The 19475-nt window shown below is 37.9% G+C and overlaps 1 protein-coding gene across 1 annotated transcript in view; it reads left to right on the forward strand.

The window, feature by feature from the left end:
* The window catches only part of SLC2A13 (solute carrier family 2 member 13), a 357230-nt gene that overhangs the window by 277473 nt on the left and 60282 nt on the right, over positions 1-19475 (forward strand). The window contains exon 7 of the mRNA XM_021690384.1: positions 14446-14571. Coding sequence (XP_021546059.1) covers positions 14446-14571 — 126 coding nt within the window. The remainder of the gene's footprint in view (positions 1-14445; positions 14572-19475) is intronic.

The raw sequence follows: 19475 nt of genomic DNA on the forward strand, positions 1-19475 counted from the left end.
TACTCATATTAGACAAAATAGACTTCTTTTAAAAAAAAAGATTTTATTTATTTATCTGACAGAGAAAGAGGGAGAGCACAAGCAGGGAGAGTGGAAGAGGGAGAAGCAGGCTCCCTATCAAGCAGGGAGCCCAACGCAGGGCTTGATCCCAGAACCCCGGGACCATGACCCAAGCCAAAGGCAGACGCTCAACTGACTGAGCTACCCAAGAGCCCTGACAAAATGGACTTTAAAACGAGGACTGTAACAAAAACAAAGAAGGGCAGTACCTAGTGATAAAAGAATTAATCTAAGAAGATACAACAGTTGTCAATATTTATGCACCCAACATAGGAGCACCTAAATATATAACGCAAACAATTAGCAGACATAAAGGGAGAAATTGATAATAATATGATAATGGTAGGGAACTTTAATACCCCACTTACATCAGTGGTTAGATTATCCAGACAGAAAATCAATAAGGAAACACTGGCTTTAAACAACACTTTAGACCAGACGGACTTAATAGATACATAAAGAACATTTCATCTAAAATTGGCAGAATAGGGGCTCCTGGGTGGCTCAGTCATTAAGCATCTGCCTTCAGCTCAGGTCATGATCCCAGGGTCCTGGGATCGAGCCCTGCATCAGGCTCCCTGCTCGGTGCGTAACTTGCTTCTCTCTCTCCCATTCCCCCTGCTTGTGTTCCGTCTCTCTCTGTCAAGTAAATAAATAAAATCTTAAAAAATAAAATAAAATTGGCAGAATACACATTCTTTTGTTTTTTAAATTAAGCTTATTTTTTTAATTCCACTATTGTTAATATACAGTGTTACATTAGTTTCAGTTGTACAATGTAGTGATTCAACACTTCTATACATTATTCAGTACTCATCATGATAAGTGTACTCTTAATCCCCATCACCTATCTCCCCCTGTCCCTGCTTCCCCTCTGAACCATGAGTTCTCTGTAGTTAAGATTCTGTTTCTTGGTTTCTCTCTTTTTTTCTTTGCTCATTTGCTTTGTTTCTTAAATTCCACATGAGGAAATCATACGGTATTTGTTTTTCTCTGACCTGTTTCAGTTTGCATAATACCCTCTAGCTCCATGCACATCATTGCAAATGGCAAGAGTTTATTCTTTTTGATGGCTGAGTAATACTCCATTCTGTGTCAACATCTTCTTTATCCATTCATCAGTCAGTGGACATTTGGGCTCTCTCCATAGTTTGACTGTGGTTGATAATGCTACTATAAACATCAGGGTGCATGTACCCCTTTGAAACTGTATTTTTGTATCCAGTGCACTTGCTGGATTGTAGGGTAGTTCTGTTTTTAACTTTTTGAGGAACCTCCATACTGTTTTCCAGAGTGACCACACCAGTTTGCATTCCCACCAACAAGGTAGAGAGTTCCCCTTTCTCCACATCCTCACCAACATCTATCATTTCCTGTGTTATTAATTTTAGCCATTCTGACAGGTGTAAGGTGGTATCTCTTGTGGTTTTGATTTGCAGTTCCCTGATGATGAGTGATGTTGAACATCATTTCATGTGTCTGTTAGCCATCTGGATGTCTTCTTTGGAAAAGTGCCTATTCATGTGTTTTGCCCATTTCTTAACTGGATTATTTGTTTTTTGGGGTGTTGAGTTCGGTAAGTTCTTTATAGATTTTGGAAACTAACCCTTTATCAGATATATTGTTTGCAAATATGTTCTTCCATTCCAATGGTTGCCTTTTAGTTTTGTTGATTGTTTCCTTTGCTGTCCAGAAGATTTTTATCTTAATGAAGTCCCAATAGTCATTTTTACTTTTGTTTCCCTTGCCTCTGGAGACTTACCTAGTAAGAATTTGCTAGGGCCAATGTTGAAGGGGTTGTTGCCTGTCTTCTCTTCTAGGATTTTGATGGTTTCCTGTCTCACATTTAGGTCTTTCATCCATTTTGAATTTATTTTTGTGTACGGTGTGAGGAAATGGTTCAGTTTCATTCTTTTGCATGTGGCTGTCCAGTTTTCCCAACACCATTTGTTGAAAAGACTGTCTTTTTTCCATTGGATATTCTTCCCTGCTTTGTCAAAGTTAAGTTGACCATACAATTGTGGGTCTTGATGCACTAATCTTAAAGCATCTTAGCCCCCTGTTTTCTAATAGTCTGTGCACTTACACTTAACTTTGTCACATCCTGGAAATTGTCATAATCTAGAACAGAGGTCGGGAAACTACAGCCCTTGAGACAAATCAGACCACCATCTGTTTTGCAAATAAAGTTTTACTGGAACACAGCCATACCCATTGTTTACTTACTGTTTATGATGGCTGTCAAGCTTCAACAGCAGAGCCAAGAGGTTTTAACAGGATCCATAGGGCCTGCAAAGCCACAAATATCTACTATCTAATTCTTGACAGGAAGTTTGCTGATCCCTGATCTAGAATACATACATATGCATATTTCTCACTCCTTCCCCTTCAAGATCTTACTTCCTTATCCTAGGACAACTGCTTTTCTACCTCAGAGAACTTTCATATCCTTTCTTCCTGAACTTTCAGTCACTCCATGGCTCTTCATCCTTCTCTGTCACTTTCATGGTGAAGTCTCCTTAACCATTCTAACCAGACCCTCCAAATCTTTGTATTTTGGTACTTCTGTATATCACCTATAAACTTTTATGTTTGACACTTTCCGACCATCATCTTTTCTTTCTGCATCTAGGTTGCTCTGTACTGGTGGAGAATTAACACAACCAGGCACACTGATAAAAGTACACATTCACAGTATTCAACCACAGCTGGATCCTCACTGCTAATCAGGGAACTTTTACCTGTCACTGGTCGGTGCCTTTCCCCAGCCCACAACTGATGTCCCAAACACCCACAACTCTCCTCTAATCCAATCCTATTCCCCTGCCCATCTCTTACAAGATGGCATTGTCTTGCTTGTGGTGAAAACTGAAGGGACTAGGTAGGAACATTCTCAGCTTTAAACTCAGACATGAACAAAGATCTCAGTAGCCAGGTCTGTCTTCACTCTTTTCTTCCAGGCTCTGCAAAATGTCATCCCTCCACCAGGGCTTTTAACCTTGATCCCTCTGGTCTTCACCCGCACCAACACCTTGTCCAATTGGTTATTTTCTTCTCTTTCTACTTTCCAACCTCTCCTAGAATATACCACAGAAAATGTGCAGGCTCAAGCCTTTCCCTTACTGAAAAAACTTGAGAAGCTCTCCTCTCTACTACTCCATATTTGCCCTCCATACCGGTTCACATGGGTCACTCAGTAAAAAGAGGCCAAGTATGAAACAGTATTCCATTTCCTTGCCGCCACAGAGTCATTTGGACTTAGAGTCCCTCAGGCTTGCAGAAGCAAGATAAAATTTCCTACCACATTCTTGACCTGAAATTCTTTTCATCATAAAGACTGGCAAAATTCTCCCAAATGTAACAATATTTCTAACTTCAACTTGACATTTAGAAGGTAACACAAAACTTTAAATATCCTGGGGAATCTGCTAATTGACCTTTTACAGAGAGCATGTATCATAACTGTGGCTCTAACAAATGGCATGAAAAATGAATAACATCTAGAAATGGCTATTTTTTATTCGTGATTTACTCTTTAAGGCTTTCTTGAACATGACCTGATGAATTTATGTCACGTCTTATACATATAAAGGCTGAAAACTTAAATATAGTGGCACTAGATGAATGCTCATAAGAACATTCTAAGCACAGGGACACCTGGGTGGCTCAGTCATTATGCGTCCGCCTTCGGCTCGGGTCGTGGCCCCGGGGTCCTGGGATGGAGCCCCACATCAGGCTCCCTGCTCATCAGGAAGCCTGCTTCTCCCTCTCCCACTGCCCCTGCTTGTGTTCCCTCTCTCCTGTCTCTCTCTCTGTCAAATAAATAAATAAAATATTTAAAAAAAAAAAAAAGAATATTCTAAGCACAGATGAAAACATTTTTGTGTGAAAGCAAACTGGCTAATTAGGCCCCATTTATCCTCTTTCACACTGTGACCTGGGGTGAGTTCTAAATTCTGGACTTCAGGTTTTCCATTTCAAGAGCACATAATCTCTAAGAAACTACCCAGTTCAAGATTCTACATGAAGGGGAAAAAAAAAAAAAGAAAAATACATATACGCTAACTCTTCATTCTCACAAACTTTAACCATGTAAAACATTGTAATATTGTGACATCTCTCAAATATTTACTCTTGCATGCTGATTTCAAGGGCAGAAAGTATAAGTGTGCTCTACTTTAAGAAACTAAATTTACAAAAGAAATGAATTAAGAAGATATTTACAAAAGGACTGTGCTTTATAAAAGGAATTAATGAATTAAAATGAGGATACCTCCCTATTGATACAAAATATTTTAAATTTCAGACAAATCAGTGTGTAATACAGTTGATAGAGATGGCCCTCCTCTTTGCTTCGTGCACACCTCCATCATAGAATTCCAATGTTCTTTACTGACTGGTTTGCAAAATCGACTGTGAGGTCTATATCCCAAGGGAAAAGACCGTGTTTATCAACTGTTATCTGCCACACCCCATTGTAAGCTGGTTCCTTAAAATATGTTTATTGAATGAATCAAAGCATGACAGCTCTATAAATCAAGGCATTACTGTAGGTTCATTAGCCTGTTCTGCCCATTTATGGAGAATAATTTTGGGGGGTGGGTGGCTTGAAGTGAATATCTGAGTCATTTTTAGAATGAAATAGAAAGATGGTCAATCTAATTGCCAGAGGGTTCCTTAACCTGAGCTCAGTTTTTAAACTGCTGGAGGCTAAAGTGGACAATTTGCAAACATTCAGTCCACAACCCAAATGAAATTGGTTAGTAATTTTGATAACTCAGTTTCAGAAACACCAGCTAGAAGGGCTAATTTCCTTGAAGCCTGAAGAAAAAAGCCACATTAAGAGAGGGTCCTCTTTTAAATCGCATCCTGTGAAATTTCTTAGTACCAGGACATTATGATATTTAGAGAGAATTTGTGGTAAATAAGTGTGCCCAGAATTCATGCTATTGTTCTTGATTGTGGATACTTTCATTTGGGGAGGTTATATAATAGCTGATGATGCTGCTCTTCTAGAAATTGTTAGGGGAACTGAATGCAGAGCATACTAGACACTCTAAACAGATGGGAAAATATATAATCTAGATAATAAAATTACAATTAGAACCAAACAGTTTGTTTCTTGCTAGTTGAAGGGAAGGAAGATTTAAGTTTTCAATCTCTGAACTTTTTAGAAAGGGAGAAAAATAATAAGTGTTCACATATTTAGAAAACTGGTCCTGAAACTTTAAAATGTTTCCAATTAAAGTTAAAAAGAGCAGAATAAGAGGTAGCTTAGTGTCTAAGGGAAAGAAAGGACGGCGTGTTTTCATTTAATCAATTGTTTACATGTTTCACATGGCACCAGGGCCTTAACCGAAGGTGCCCTCTTCTCTCTCCTCGGCAAATCTTTAAAAAATTGATTTGGGTTAACTTAGAACAATTTTAGTTTCTACTCTGTGAAGTCGAGTGTGAACTCAGCCCTCTAGAAAACGGTCCATTTGTTTTTAAGTATGTGTCATTAAACCCAATGAGATGGAGCATTAGGGACAGTGTTTGGTCTGAAAATGCCTGTTTCTGGCAGGGCCTAGCCTGCGGACAGTCGCCGGTAGCATATGGTGGCCATGAGGGCCAGCCGCTGGCTCAGGCCCAATTCCATTGCCTGCGAGGAACTGTGTTCACTCGCTCATTCCTCATGCATGAATTTCACACCCTACTTTGTGCAGTAATGGCACTCTGTGTCCCAAGAGAGCTACTCTAAACTTTCCCTACCACCCTCTCCTCACTCCTAACTGCTCTGCTGCTTTTGGCAGGTGACTTGGAACCAAATCAACCAGAGAACACCCCGGCGGGGGGGGGGTGGGGGGGTGGTAGGGATGGAGGGCTGGGTTGGGGCCACGACAGCCCGCCTTGCTGTAGCCCTCTGCAGGACTGGGCATCTGTGTGCGTGCTACAAACAAAACTCCAGGACTCCTGCCTTCTTTCTTGGCCAGCGTGTGGATGTCAGGTGACCCCTCTCCCTTATTTGGACTGCGTAAGTAGGGAACTTCTGAGAATTAAAAAAAAAAAAATTAAGTGATCGGAAATTATGTTAACAATCTGGGGAGCTGCTGGCACTGGCTCCATGAAGTGGGCCATGCCTCACCGCTTTGTGAAAGCTGCTCTGAGGTTGCCAAGGGTCTTCTCGTTGTTAGCTCTGGGCGCTCTCCTAATCTTAATTTATTGATCTGTGATAAATTTTCCTACAATGTTTCCCTTGTTCCTGGCACTTCCTTACCCCTTAACACTAGTCCCTTTATGTTTCTTCCTTTCCTCAGACTGCTGCTTCTTAGTCTTTTCCTTCTCCTCTTGGTCCTTTCTGCTTTGCTTCTTTTCTTGGCAGTGTCCCTTCACACTGTACACTTTTGCTGCAAAGCATCACCCTTATGTGACCTTTACTATCACCGACACGCTGAGACTCCATGAACTGTTTCTCCAGTTTGTTTCCCTTCCCTAAGTGCCAGGCCCATATTTCCAACTGCCCAGTTCTCTGGATGTTTCATAAGTACCTCAAACTCAACACCCCTAGAGCTCGATCTTTGGATTTCCTGTCAAAGCTGCTGTTCTTTTATGTCTCACAATTTAAAAACCTGAGTGTGATCCAGAATGCCCACATTTAAATAGCCACAGGTCCCTCAGGTTTGTCCCCAAAATGTGTGTGGTTCCTCCGCTCTCCATCCTTACCACCTCTCATCTCAGCTCTTCCGTCTGTCTTCTAACACGTCCTCCTGCCCCCAGACAAGTGCCACTCCATCCACTCTACTGCCTTACATCTCACCTGATCAGATCTCTCCCCTATTTAAACTCTGCAGTAGCGTCCCCCTGTCTGTATGATGAAGATCCAACTCCTCACTATGGCACAATCTACCCCTCTTAGCATGGCAATCTTGTCTTGCTATTTCTTCTCAAGTGCCATGGGCTCTAGCCCATCCATATGAACTGCAGGAGTCAGAGGAGGACAAGCTCTTATGCTTTTCCCTATTGTATTCTCTGTCTGGACTATTACTTTCCACCTTTATTTTCCTACATATTTCCTTCAAGACTCATATTTGGCATCACCTCCTCTGTAAAACTTCTTGACCCTAGCAAACTTAGATCACTGTGGTGTCAGAGGCTCACAAAGACTACTATTATTACTGCCCATCACATTATTATCTCTAAGGGTTTATGATATGTTTGCCTTCTCTTACTGCACTGTGACCTTCTCAAGGGAGAGATTTTTGTCTTGTACATCTTTTATTCCTAGTGATTTCCATGTTACCTGACAGACAACTGTTCAAGAGATACCTGCTGAGTATGTAAAGTGAAGAATGAATGTCACTTATATTGACAGCAGATTTACTAGTTCTCTCTGCAGTTCCGTTACACAGGTTACACCTTGCTTCGCTATATGTTGGTCCATGAGGCTTGAATCAAGCTGTGAATTGTTCCCTATAATTCATGTCTCTCTGATCAAATCCATACACAAATGGATTTTGGAACGTAAGTCTTATTTCCAAGTATCTGGAACATAGTCCTATTTCTCATCTCTTCCCCTTAGAAAGTGAGGCTAAGAATACAATGGATTCCTGAGTTAGATGCAAAAGATTCACAGCAGTAAGGCCTGCAGATTAAAAGCAATCACAAACTTTTGCTCTTTGGTATATTATTAAAGGGGGTGAATTTAACCTATTTCTCAGAGTAGGCTTCTTTCCTTCCATTCCTTTTTAACATTTACTGGTACTTTAGCCTCTAATTTTTTGTAACTCTAATCTTTTATGAATTCTTGAACTGGTTCTCCCATTTTATCTCAGAAAAGTTCACAATAAACTCTCTACAGGGGAGGTAAAAAGAAGAGAGCTCAATCTGCCAAGCCTGTCTCTTTCAATAGGGCTAAGTATTTTCCTATTATACTACATGAACCTTTGGTTAACATAGTTAAAAACACAAATCTCAGCTTCAACTTTGCAAATATAAAATGGCATGTATGTGCATGTTTGTATATGTACATGTGTGTATTTAGGTAAAGAAATGTGTGTATTATACAAACAAACATACACATTTATATGCAACTTTTCAGTCAATAAATTGAAAGTAAGTACACAGTTTTATCTGTTATCTGTTATTATCATCACCGTTTGAAAACTCTTTTATATTAAAAGAGCCTATTTTATGTCTTTGTGATTGTATTTGTATAAACACTGATGTGTCCCTAAAATCTCTATAACACACACTCCTGTTACGCATTTCACTAGGCACACTTACCTGATAGGAGCTGCTGATATCTGCATAGTACTCCTAACACTATCTCTTTTATTTACTGAGAACTTGCTGATATTTCAAAGCATAGGGTGGCTAGAGAGTTCCTCGTTAATGTCACAATTTGGATCATAGTGACAACTATAATAGCATTACACTGAGAGATACATTCTTTCATTAGCATTGTACTATTTTTAAATATAATGAGTGAGCACCTCATAAATATCTTCCCATTATAGAAACCATAATCATAAATATTGCCTCTTCTGAAACTTTTTAGAATTAGAAAATAAAAGTTTAAAAGAAAGTCAGGGTATCCCTTTTAGAAGACATAACATTCTTTGATTTCTCTTTCTGCTGCTTCATTGCTGGTATATAGAAATGCAGCAGATTTCTCTACATTGATTTTGTATCCTGCTACTCAAAACAATCTACACATTCAGTGCAATCCCTATCAAAATACCACCAGCATTTTTCACATTGCTAGAACAAAAAAATCCTAAAATTTGTATGGAACCACAAAAGACCACAAATAGCCAAAGCAATCTTGAAAAGGAAAAGCAAAGCTGGAGGCATCACTATTCCAGACTTCAAGCTATATTACAAAGCTTTAGTCATCAAGACAGTATGGTATTGGCACAAAAACAGACACACAGATCAATAGAATAGAATAGAAAACCCAGAAATGGACCCACAACTATATGGTCAACTAATTTTTGACAAAGCAGGGAAGAATATCCAATGGAAAAAAGTGTTTCCAACAAATGGTGTTGGGAAAACTGGACAGCAACATGCAAAAGAATGAAACTGAACCATTTCCTCACACCATACACAAAAATAAACTCAAAATGGATGAAAGACCTAAATGTGAGATAGGAAACCATCAAAATCCTAGAGGAAAACACAGGTAATAACTTCTTTGACCTCAGCCGTAGCAACTTCTTACTAGACACGTTACCACAGGCAAGGGAGACAAAAGCAAAAATGAACTACCAGGACTCAATCAAGATAAAAAGCTTCTGCACAGACAAGAAAACAATCAACAAAACTAAAAGGCAACCATTGGAATGGAAGAACATATTTGCAAGCAATATATCTGATAAAGGGTTTCCAAAATCTATAAAGAACTTTTCAAACTCAGCACCCAAAAAAAACAAATAATCCAGTTAAGAAATGGGCAAAACACATGAATAGACACTTTTCCAAAGAAGACATCCAGATGGCTAACAGACACATGAAATGATGCTCAACATCACTCGTCATCAGGGAAATACAAATCAAAACCATGATGAGCTACCACCTCACACCTGTCAGAATGGCCAAAATTAACAACATAGGAAACAACAGATGTTGGTGAGGATGAGGAGAAAGGGGAACCCTCTTTACTGCTGGTGGGCATACAAACTTGTGCAGCCCCTGTGGAAAGCAGTATGGAGGTTTCTCAGAAAGTTAAAAACAGAACTACCTTTCGATCCAGTAATTGCACTACTAGGTATTTACCCAAAGGATACAAAAGTACAGATTCAAAGGGGTACATGCACCCCGATGTTCATAGCAGCAATTTCAACAATAGCCAAACTATGGAGAGAGCCCAAATGTCCATCAACTGATGAATGGATAAAGATATGGAGGGTGCCTGGGTGGCTCAGTTGGTTAAGTGACTGCCTTCGGCTCAGGTCATGATCCTGGAGTCCCTGGATCGAGTCCCGCATCGGGCTCCCTGCCTGGCAGGGAGTCTGCTTCTCCCTCTGACCCTCCCCCCTCTCATGTGCTCTCTCTCATTCTCTCTCTCTCTCAAATAAATAAAATCTTTAAAAAAAAAGAGAGATGGAGATGTAGCATATGTATGTATATATATAGTAGTGTATGTGTGTATGTATATATATAGTAGTGTATCACACATACACTATTATATATATACATACACATACATATGTATGTATATATATGTAATGGAATATTACTCAGCCATCAAAAAGAATGAAATCTTATCATTCACAATGATGTAGGTGGAGCTAGAGTGTATTATGCTAAGTGAAATAAGTCAGAGAAAGACAAATACCATATGATCTCACTCATGTGGAATTTAAGAAAGAAAATAGATAGGGTGCAGTCTCTTAAGCATCTGATTCTTGGTTTTGGCTCAGGTCATGATCTCAGGGGTCCTGGGATCAAGCCCCGTGTCAGGCTCCACACACAGCACGAAGTCTGCTTGAGATTCTCTCTCTCCCTCTGCCCCTCCCACTTGTGCTGTCCATAAATAAATAAATAAATAAAATATTTTTTAAAAAAGAAAGAAAATTGATGAACATATGGGGGGGGGAGGGAAACAAACCATAAGAGACTCTTAAAAATAGAGAACAAACTAAGGGTTGATGGAGGGAGGTGGGTGAGGGATGGGCTAGGTGGCTGATGGGTATTAAGGAGGCACTTGTGATGAGCACTTGGTGTTGTATTTAAGTGATGAATTACTGAATTCTCCTAAAACTAATACTGCACAGTATGTTAACTAAAACTTAAATTAAAAGAAGAAAGAGGATCTAAAAAACATCCCCTCCCAAAAGAAAATTAGTGTATTGACTACAAATCATCCAGATCTAACAGACATTTCGAGAATACTCTGCTACCAATAGAATATACACTCCTTAAGTGCACAAGGAAGATTCTTCAGGATAGATCATATGCCAGGCCACAAAACAAGCCTCAATAAATTTTAAAAGGTCTGAAATCATACTAAGTGTTTTCTGATAACAATGGAGTGAAACTGAAAATCACTAACAGAAAAAAATTGGGAAATTCATGAATATGTGAAAATTAAATAACACTTCTTAATCCAGTGGGTCAAAGTAGTCACAAGGAGAATTAGAAAATTCTTTTGAGATGAATGAAAATGAAAACCAAACATACCAAATGTGGGATGTAAGTACAGCAGTGTTCAGAGGGAAATTCATGGTTACAACTTTCTACAGTAAAAAGGAAGAAAGATACCAAATCAAAAAGCTAATCTTCCACCTTAAGACAATAGACGTTAAGAGAAAGAAGGAGCAGTAATCAAAAGGGTCTGAAATGGGCTAAGGAGATGGAACAGAACGAAAGCCCAGATAGAAAAGAAAAACAATTTCTCTTTGTTACTGGAGCAGAGGACATTATGATTATTTCTGTGTTTGCTGTAAGATTATAAAGTTACCATCTTTACCACTTTCATCTGTTTTCTATGTGAAGGTAGACTTGAGGTGAAGCTGGATATGAAGTGACTAAAAGGACAGAGCATTGGAGATTTGAAGAATAGTCCCCATGTAATGTGGTTGTAAAGTCCTTGTGTGGAGTTGACTACAGAAAATTATTAGGAATGTCAGGCCGTTGAGGATCCTTTGGAGGCTGGTAGCAGTGTATTCTAGAGAACTACTAAGCTGCCCTGTTGTGTGATTCCCTCAGCTGCATTCGGGTCTGTGGGGAAGGCATAGAAAAGGCGAACGTTGACATTCACATATGGCTAGGCTTTTTGCTAGTCGGGTGAGATGGAAAGAAATGGGCAAGGAAATTTAGGATGTTGAAGTGATAGGCCATGATCCATAAGCTAGATAAGGATGAACCAAAGAAAGTTAAAAGCTAATGAATAGGGAACAAGTAGAAGGGTCAATGAACCAGAGTCACCAGGAGGTCTAACAGCTCCATGAGGGCAGGGAATCTGTTCTGTTTACTAATGTGGCCCAACCCCCAGAATAGTGCCTGGCACATATTTGTATTGAACGAATCACCAGGGCAGAGCTGGGATCATTTATAAGCAAGCTGGAAGAATGGGAGGTTGTGGTCAGAGTCAGATGACTGAATGAGGGATGGAGGAGGCAAAGCATCATCAGTGACACCTTGTGATGTCTGACACACTCGTGTGGTAGGTTCTCGGTAACTGTTAGCCTTCATCATTACTTTTTTTGGCCTGTTGTAGGAATTACTTATTTTTAAAGAAATAGAGTCATTTCTCTACCGCTGGATGAGTTGACCTTTCCCAAATAAGTATCATTTAAAGCCGTTGGAAAAATCAGGGTTGTTAGAGTCTACCTCACATGGGTGGAAGAAACCAACAAAGTGCTAGCAGGAATTCCCTTCCTTTCCAGATTAGCCCTGTCTAGTTGTGAAAGCTGGAAGCTCACAGTACTTCTAAAGCTTCCTGTTGTTCTGTTTCTTTTGCTTATCACAGGTGTGGACCCTTTTATATTTGCAATGCTGTATCACCTCTCTAAAGTATATTGACCTTTCAGTTGGTTTTCAAAGCCCTCTCTTTTGCTTTTAGTACAGGCATACCTCGTTTTCCTGCACTTCACTTTATTGCATTTCACAGAATAGTGTGTCTTTTACAAATTGAAGGTTTGCAGCAACCGCGCATCAAGCAAGTCTGTTGGCACTATTTTTCCAACAGTATTTGCTCACTTTGTATATGTCACATTTTGGTAAATCTCATAATATTCCAAACTTTTTCATTATTATTAGATTTGTTATGGTGATCTATGATCAGTCATTATGACTTGCTAAAAGCTCAGGTGATGGTAGCATTTTTTAGCAATAATGTATTTTTAAATTAAGGTATGTACATTGGTATATTTTTTTTTAGATATAATGCTGTAGCACCCACAACAGACTACAGTATAGAGTAAACATGACTTTTATATGCACCAGGAAACCAAAAGACTCATTTATTGTGGTATTTGCTTTATTGCAGTGGTCTGGAACTGAATCCTCAATATCTCCAAGCTATGCCTCAAGGGGTCTCAAGTCTCATTTAAAATTAAGGATGGCTGTTTGCAAAGGAAAAGTTTACAGAAGGAGGCTGAAATGATAATCTTGTTTTAAACAATGCCAGTGTTTTCCCGGTTAGCTAAATTAATCAAAGAATTATTTTGATTTTGAGGATTCACCTCTTTTTTGAATGCTTGACAGTAGTACTTACCCTGTTTCTCCCCCACACCCCATCATATAATTACTTGTACACAGTCAATAATAAGTCTGTGCTGACTGATCTTTAATTGTAGAATAAGAGTCCTCTGAAATGCCCTGCCCTCTACCTCTTTGCATGGTAAATTTCTTTTATGATCTATGTCAAGTATCTTCTCCCAAACTATCCCCAGCTCTTACAGGCAGATGAACAGGCCTCTGTCCTTAGAGTAGCTCACACTAATTTCTATTACACTGCCATTTATTTATTTGTATATCTGTTCCTGTCCTTGCCTTTTATCTACCCAGGAGCAAGGACTTTGTCCTATTCATCTTAGTGTCTGCAGTGCCCTGTGTGTGCCTGCCATGTTTGAGGTACTCCAGAATTGTCTGGCAAATGAATTTGACTGCAAGAAAACACATTTACAAGTACTTTGTAGACTTAGGTTGGAAAACCCTGCCCTCTAAAGGATTTTGCCTCTTTAGAGTTTTCTGCAGTTAGGACACTGCTGTTATATGAGCAATGATTAATTGATTATGGCTCTGTGATCCAACCAGTAGATGCAATTAACTTAGAGAAAGTTAGCCTTTTTTCCTATACCAACTTATTTTAAATTAAGCATAGCATATAGTTGGTACTCTGTGTAGATTTGTTAAGAGTACAGATGTCCTACCAAGATGTTAACAGTGACCATTATTGGGGTGGTGATATTTTTGTTTTTAACTTTTTTCTTCAGATGTAATGTTTTTCATTCTCTGAATTTTCTGTTTCAGTATTTATACTGGGAAATATGTTTTCCACTTTTAAAAGATAGGATACGGAATGGAGACAGTTAAGAGAAATAAATGCTTGGGTACAATTTGGAACAACTCCACTGGGTCACATTGGGCCAGTCCATGCTTTAGTAACAAATCTCAGTGGCTTAGAAAAGCAAATGCTGATTTGCTGAGGGACAACTGGGGATCTTTTACACCCAGTGTCTCAGATCCAAGCCTCCCTCCATCTCAAAGTGGCTTCTGCAGTTGCTGTAGCCAGGAGAGAGACAGGTGGGGAGACCCACCAGCTCCCAGCAGCCTCAGCACATGTCCCTTTGCCATGGCTAACATGAGTGCCGTGGCCCCAAGCTTCCTGCAAAGTATAATGGAATATGTAGAAGAAGATCAGTTGTCTTTAACGTGATATAACTCTTTATTTTACAGTTACTGTAATGAATGTATGTTGGATCCAGACTGCGGTTTCTGCTACAGGATGAACAAATCAACTGTCATTGACTCCTCCTGTGTTCCAGTTAATACAGCATCTACGAATGAGGCAGCCTGGGGCAGGTATGTCATCCCTTATATACCATAAGAACATAAAATACAATTTCAGAATGAGACCTTTTTTTATTATTGATTATATTCCCTATGCTATACATTTCATCTGTGTGACTTACTTATTTTATAACTGGAAGTTTATACCTTTTAACCCCATTTACCTATTTCCTCCATCCCCCAGCCAACCTCCCCTCAAGCAACCACCAGTTTGTTCTCTGTATTTAATAATCTGTTTTTTTGTTAGTGTATTCACTTGTTGGTTTTTAAATTCTACATATAAGTGAAATCATATGGTATTTGTCTTTCTCTGACTCATATCACTTAGTATAATACCCATGAGGTCCACCCATGTTGTCACAGAGGGCAAGATCTCATTTTTTTTATGTCTGAGTAGTATTCCATTGTTGTCTCTATGCCATATCTTCATCCAATCATCTATTTTGGACCCCTTGGGTTGCTTCCATATCTTGACTATTGTAAATAATGCTGCAGTAAACATATGGGTACATGTATCTATCTTTTCAAATTGGTGTTTTGGTTTTCTGGGGGTAATTACCTTGTAGAGGAATAACTGGATCAACTATTTTAGTTTTTTGAGGAACCTCCATGTTTTTCATAGTGGGCTGCACCAGTTTACATTCCCACCAACAGTGCACGATGGTTCTCTTTTCTCCATGTCTTCATCAACACTTGTTATATCTTATTTTTTTGATACTACCATTCTCACAGGTGTGAGGAGCTATTTCATTGTGGTTTTGATTTGCATTTCCCTGATGATTATTGATATTGAGCATCTTTTCATGTGTCTGTTGACCATCTGGATGTCTTCTTTGGAAAAATGTCTGTTTAGGTGCTCTGCCCATTTTTTTTTTAACTTCAGATTGGTTTTTGGTATTGAATTGTGTAAGTTCTTTTTATATCTTGGATGTTAACCCTTTATCAGGTATATCATTTGCAGATATCTGCCCCCATTCACTAGATTGCCTTTTTATTTTGTTGATGGTTTCCTTTGCTGTGCAAAAGTTTTTATCCCAGGGATGCAAGCATGGTTCAATATTCATAAACCATTCCTTGTGATACATCACATTCACAAGAAGAAGGATAAAAACCATATGATTATTTCAATAGATGCAGAAAAAACATTTGACAGAATACATTTGTTTGTGATAAAAACTTTAAACAAAGTGGGTTTAGAGGAAACATACCTCAAACTAATAAAGTCTACATATGAAAAACCCAGAGGTAATATCATACTCAGTGGTGAAAACTGAAAACTTTTCCTCTAAGGTCAGGAACAGGACAAGGATGTCCATTCTCAGTACTTTTATTCAACATAGTACTAGAAATCCTAATTGCAGCAATCAGACAAGAAAAGGAGTTAAAAGGCATCCAAATTGGTAATTATTTGCAGATAACATGATGCTATATATAGAAACCCTAAAGACTCCAAAAAACTATTAAAACTGATAAATGAATTCAGTAAAGCTGCAGCATACAAAATTAATACGCTGAAATCTATTGCATTTTTATACACTAATAACAAAGTAGCAGAAAGAGAAGAAAACAATTCCATTTACAGTTGCATCAAAAAAATAAAAATAAAAAACCTTAAAATAAATTTAACCAAGGAGATGAAAGACCTGTGCTCGGAAAACTGAGACAATGGTGAAATCAAAGAGGACATAGACAAACAGAAAGTTATATCATGCTCATGGAATGAAAGAAGTAATACCATTAAAATGTCCATACTATCCAAAGCAATCTACAGATTCATTGCAATCCCTATCAAAATACCAAGTGCATTTTTACAGAACTAGTACAAATAATCCCAAAATTTGTATGGAATCACAAAAGACTTCTAAGAGTTAAAGCAATCTTGAGAAAAAGGAACATAGCTGAAGGTATCACAATCCCAGATTTCAAAGTATATTACAAAGCTGTAGTAATCACAACAGTATGGCACGAAAATAGGTACATAGGACAGTGGAACAGAATAGATTCCAGAAATAAACCCATGCTTTATGGTCGATTAATGTATGACAAAGGAGGCAAGAATATACAATGGGGAAGAGTCTCTTCAATGAATGGTGTTGGGAAAACTAGAGAGCTACGTGCAAAAGAATGAAACTGGACCACTTTCATACACCACACACAATAAACTCAAAATGGATTAAAGACCTAAATGTGAGATCTGAAACCATAAAATAACTAGAAGAAAACATAGGCTGTAATCTGACATCAGCCTTAGCAATATTTATGGATATGTCTCCTCAAGCAAGGGAAACAAAAGCAAAAATAAACTATTGGGACTATGCCAAAATAATAACCTTTTGCACAGCAAAAGAATAAGTCTTATTTTTAAACTTACAGCGTGACTGCATTTATAGTCAATGACTGCAGTTCTTTTAAACTAGTCTTTTAAATGGATTTTCACAACTATATTACTTTGCAGCATATACTGATATAAGGTGGCACTATAAAGTTACACTTGTATGTTTCACAAACTTAGAGTAGAAAGCACTCAAGCCTAGACTTGAGGAAATTCAGATCCAGACCCAATTCTGTCTTAAGCTATAGAAGGTTGGCTCTTGAGTCAGATGTTCCCTCATATTTCCAAGGCAATTCTCCCATTGCATATTGTTTAACTACACCAGTAATTTTCAAACTCTGAAACTTAAGTAAAAGAAAATTTTCAAGTCACAATAAATTGATATCACTTTAAGTTCTTTCATGCAACTATTGTTTTCTTTGAGTACATTCCTGGAATTTAGTAAAATTAAGCAAAACAATGATAAAAGTTGGTAATCATTGGCAGTAACCAGTCTGGGAAGCTATAAACTTTTCTCTTTTTGACAGATTACATTGGTTTGTAGTAGGCACATAAATGAAATATTTGTATGAATAAATATTCCCCACATTTATGAACTCCTGTCATATCCATGGACGTAGGAAATATGTAAATATTATTTGATATGGCCTTAACCTCTGATGTATTCTAAATTCCCATAAAAAGAATAATATTCTCTCTTTCTGTCTGCCTCATAGAACTGATGAAGGCAATGAAATCTGTTAATTACTTGTATCTCCTAGAAGCTATAAAGTATAATGTATCATTATTAATCATTATGCTGTTATCATTAATCATTTTATTAGGGAACTACTGCAAAGAAGTAGAAGTAAATTATGTAGTATTTGACTGAAAATCCAGACTACATTTTAAATATACTAATTACAAAGAAATATGTAAAAGAAATGCAATTATTACTTAACATGAAAACTTGAAAGAGCTTGTTTTAAAAACACCCAGTATATAATTTTCATCAGCCAAGCTTCGTTAGTGAGTTAATTGATTAAGTATTTCTGGATGTAATGCTTTACAGTTTTAGCCCTTATGATTCTTTTTTCAATAGATAAAAACTGAAAGTTTACTTGTCTGGAATTATGAATATGTCACAAAATCTGTGTATGTAGTTTCCTATACTTCACAGAATTAACTTAAAAACATATTAGAAAAGTATATTAATGATAAGGGGACGCTAAAATTAGGCGTTTCTCTCATCCTCAGTAGAAGGTCTAGAGGTCTCAGGCCCCAAAATAGGAGTTTTGCTCCTACTATTTGCGAATAACAGATAGTACAACTTTTTAATAGAAATGTATACTACTTCTTTTATTTAACTTATTCTTACATTTTATTTATATATTTAGAGCATTATGCCTTGAGTGTACTCACTACTAGAGAAAAGTGAGGCACAGATAATGCCTAGGGAAAAACACAAAGAACTAAACAAAATATACAGAGAACTTTTGTGTTTGTAGAATATTCTTTTTTTTTTTTTAAAGATTTTATTTATTTATTTATTAGAGAGCAAGCAAGAGAGAAACAGCATGAGAGAGGAGAGGGTCAGAGGGAGAAGCAGGCTCCCCGCTGAGCCGGGGGCCCGATGTGGGACTCGATCCCAGGACCCTGGGATCATGACCTGAGCCAAAGGCAGTCGCTTAACCAACTGAGCTACCCAGGCGCCCTTGTAGAATATTCTTAGAATATTTTCAAACTCTTTACCATTCCCCTTCAAAAAAAGACAGTTTTCCTCTCACTCTTTTCTGTGCTGAGTGACAGGCCTCATCTAACTTAGCCAATATGGTTGGTTGCTCTGTGCTAAAAAAAAAGCAAAAAAAAAAAAAAAAAGCAAAATGTGTTTGCCATGAGAAATTCCTACAACACATTTTCCATTTATGTGGTAAACTAGCATTCACTATATTTTTGTTGGTTGATAGGTTTTATACAGTTACTTGGAGTAGAATTCTCAGGGCAAAATCTACCATTAACCTTGGATTCACATCTGAGATATACTGTTTATAGATATTTCAGGGTCAAGTTTTGGGGAGATTCGGAGCCATATATCCTGATCTCTAACTATAGCTGTTTCCTGAAAAGACACCAGGTGGAATGATAATACCACTCATGATGGAGATAATATAATGATTTTGGTGAACTCTGAATTGTCTCAACATAATGAAAACTATTTGTTTACATAATCTACTATAATAAATTGGAAACAAAACATTAAGTCAATTGGCATGCTTTTCTAATATCTGTTGTTAAATTTCAGTAAAAAAGTTTTTTTCTAAAAATCAGTTCTCTAAAGAAGATGCACAGTTGGCCAACAAGCACATGAAAAACTGTACATCCCTAATCATTAGGAAATGCAAAACAAAATTATAATGAGACACCACCTCATAACCATTAGGGTGGCCACTATTAAAAATTTATCTATAACAATTGCTGTGGAGGATGTGGAGAAATTGGAAACTGTGTGCACTATTGATGGAAATGTAAGGTGGTGCGCCCACTGTGGAAAGAGTGGTGGTTTCACAAAATTTTACAATAGAATTACATATCCTCTAACAATTCC

The sequence above is a fragment of the Neomonachus schauinslandi genome, chromosome 5 (genome assembly GCF_002201575.2).
Source record: "Neomonachus schauinslandi chromosome 5, ASM220157v2, whole genome shotgun sequence".
NCBI classification, from domain to species: Eukaryota; Metazoa; Chordata; class Mammalia; order Carnivora; family Phocidae; genus Neomonachus; species Neomonachus schauinslandi.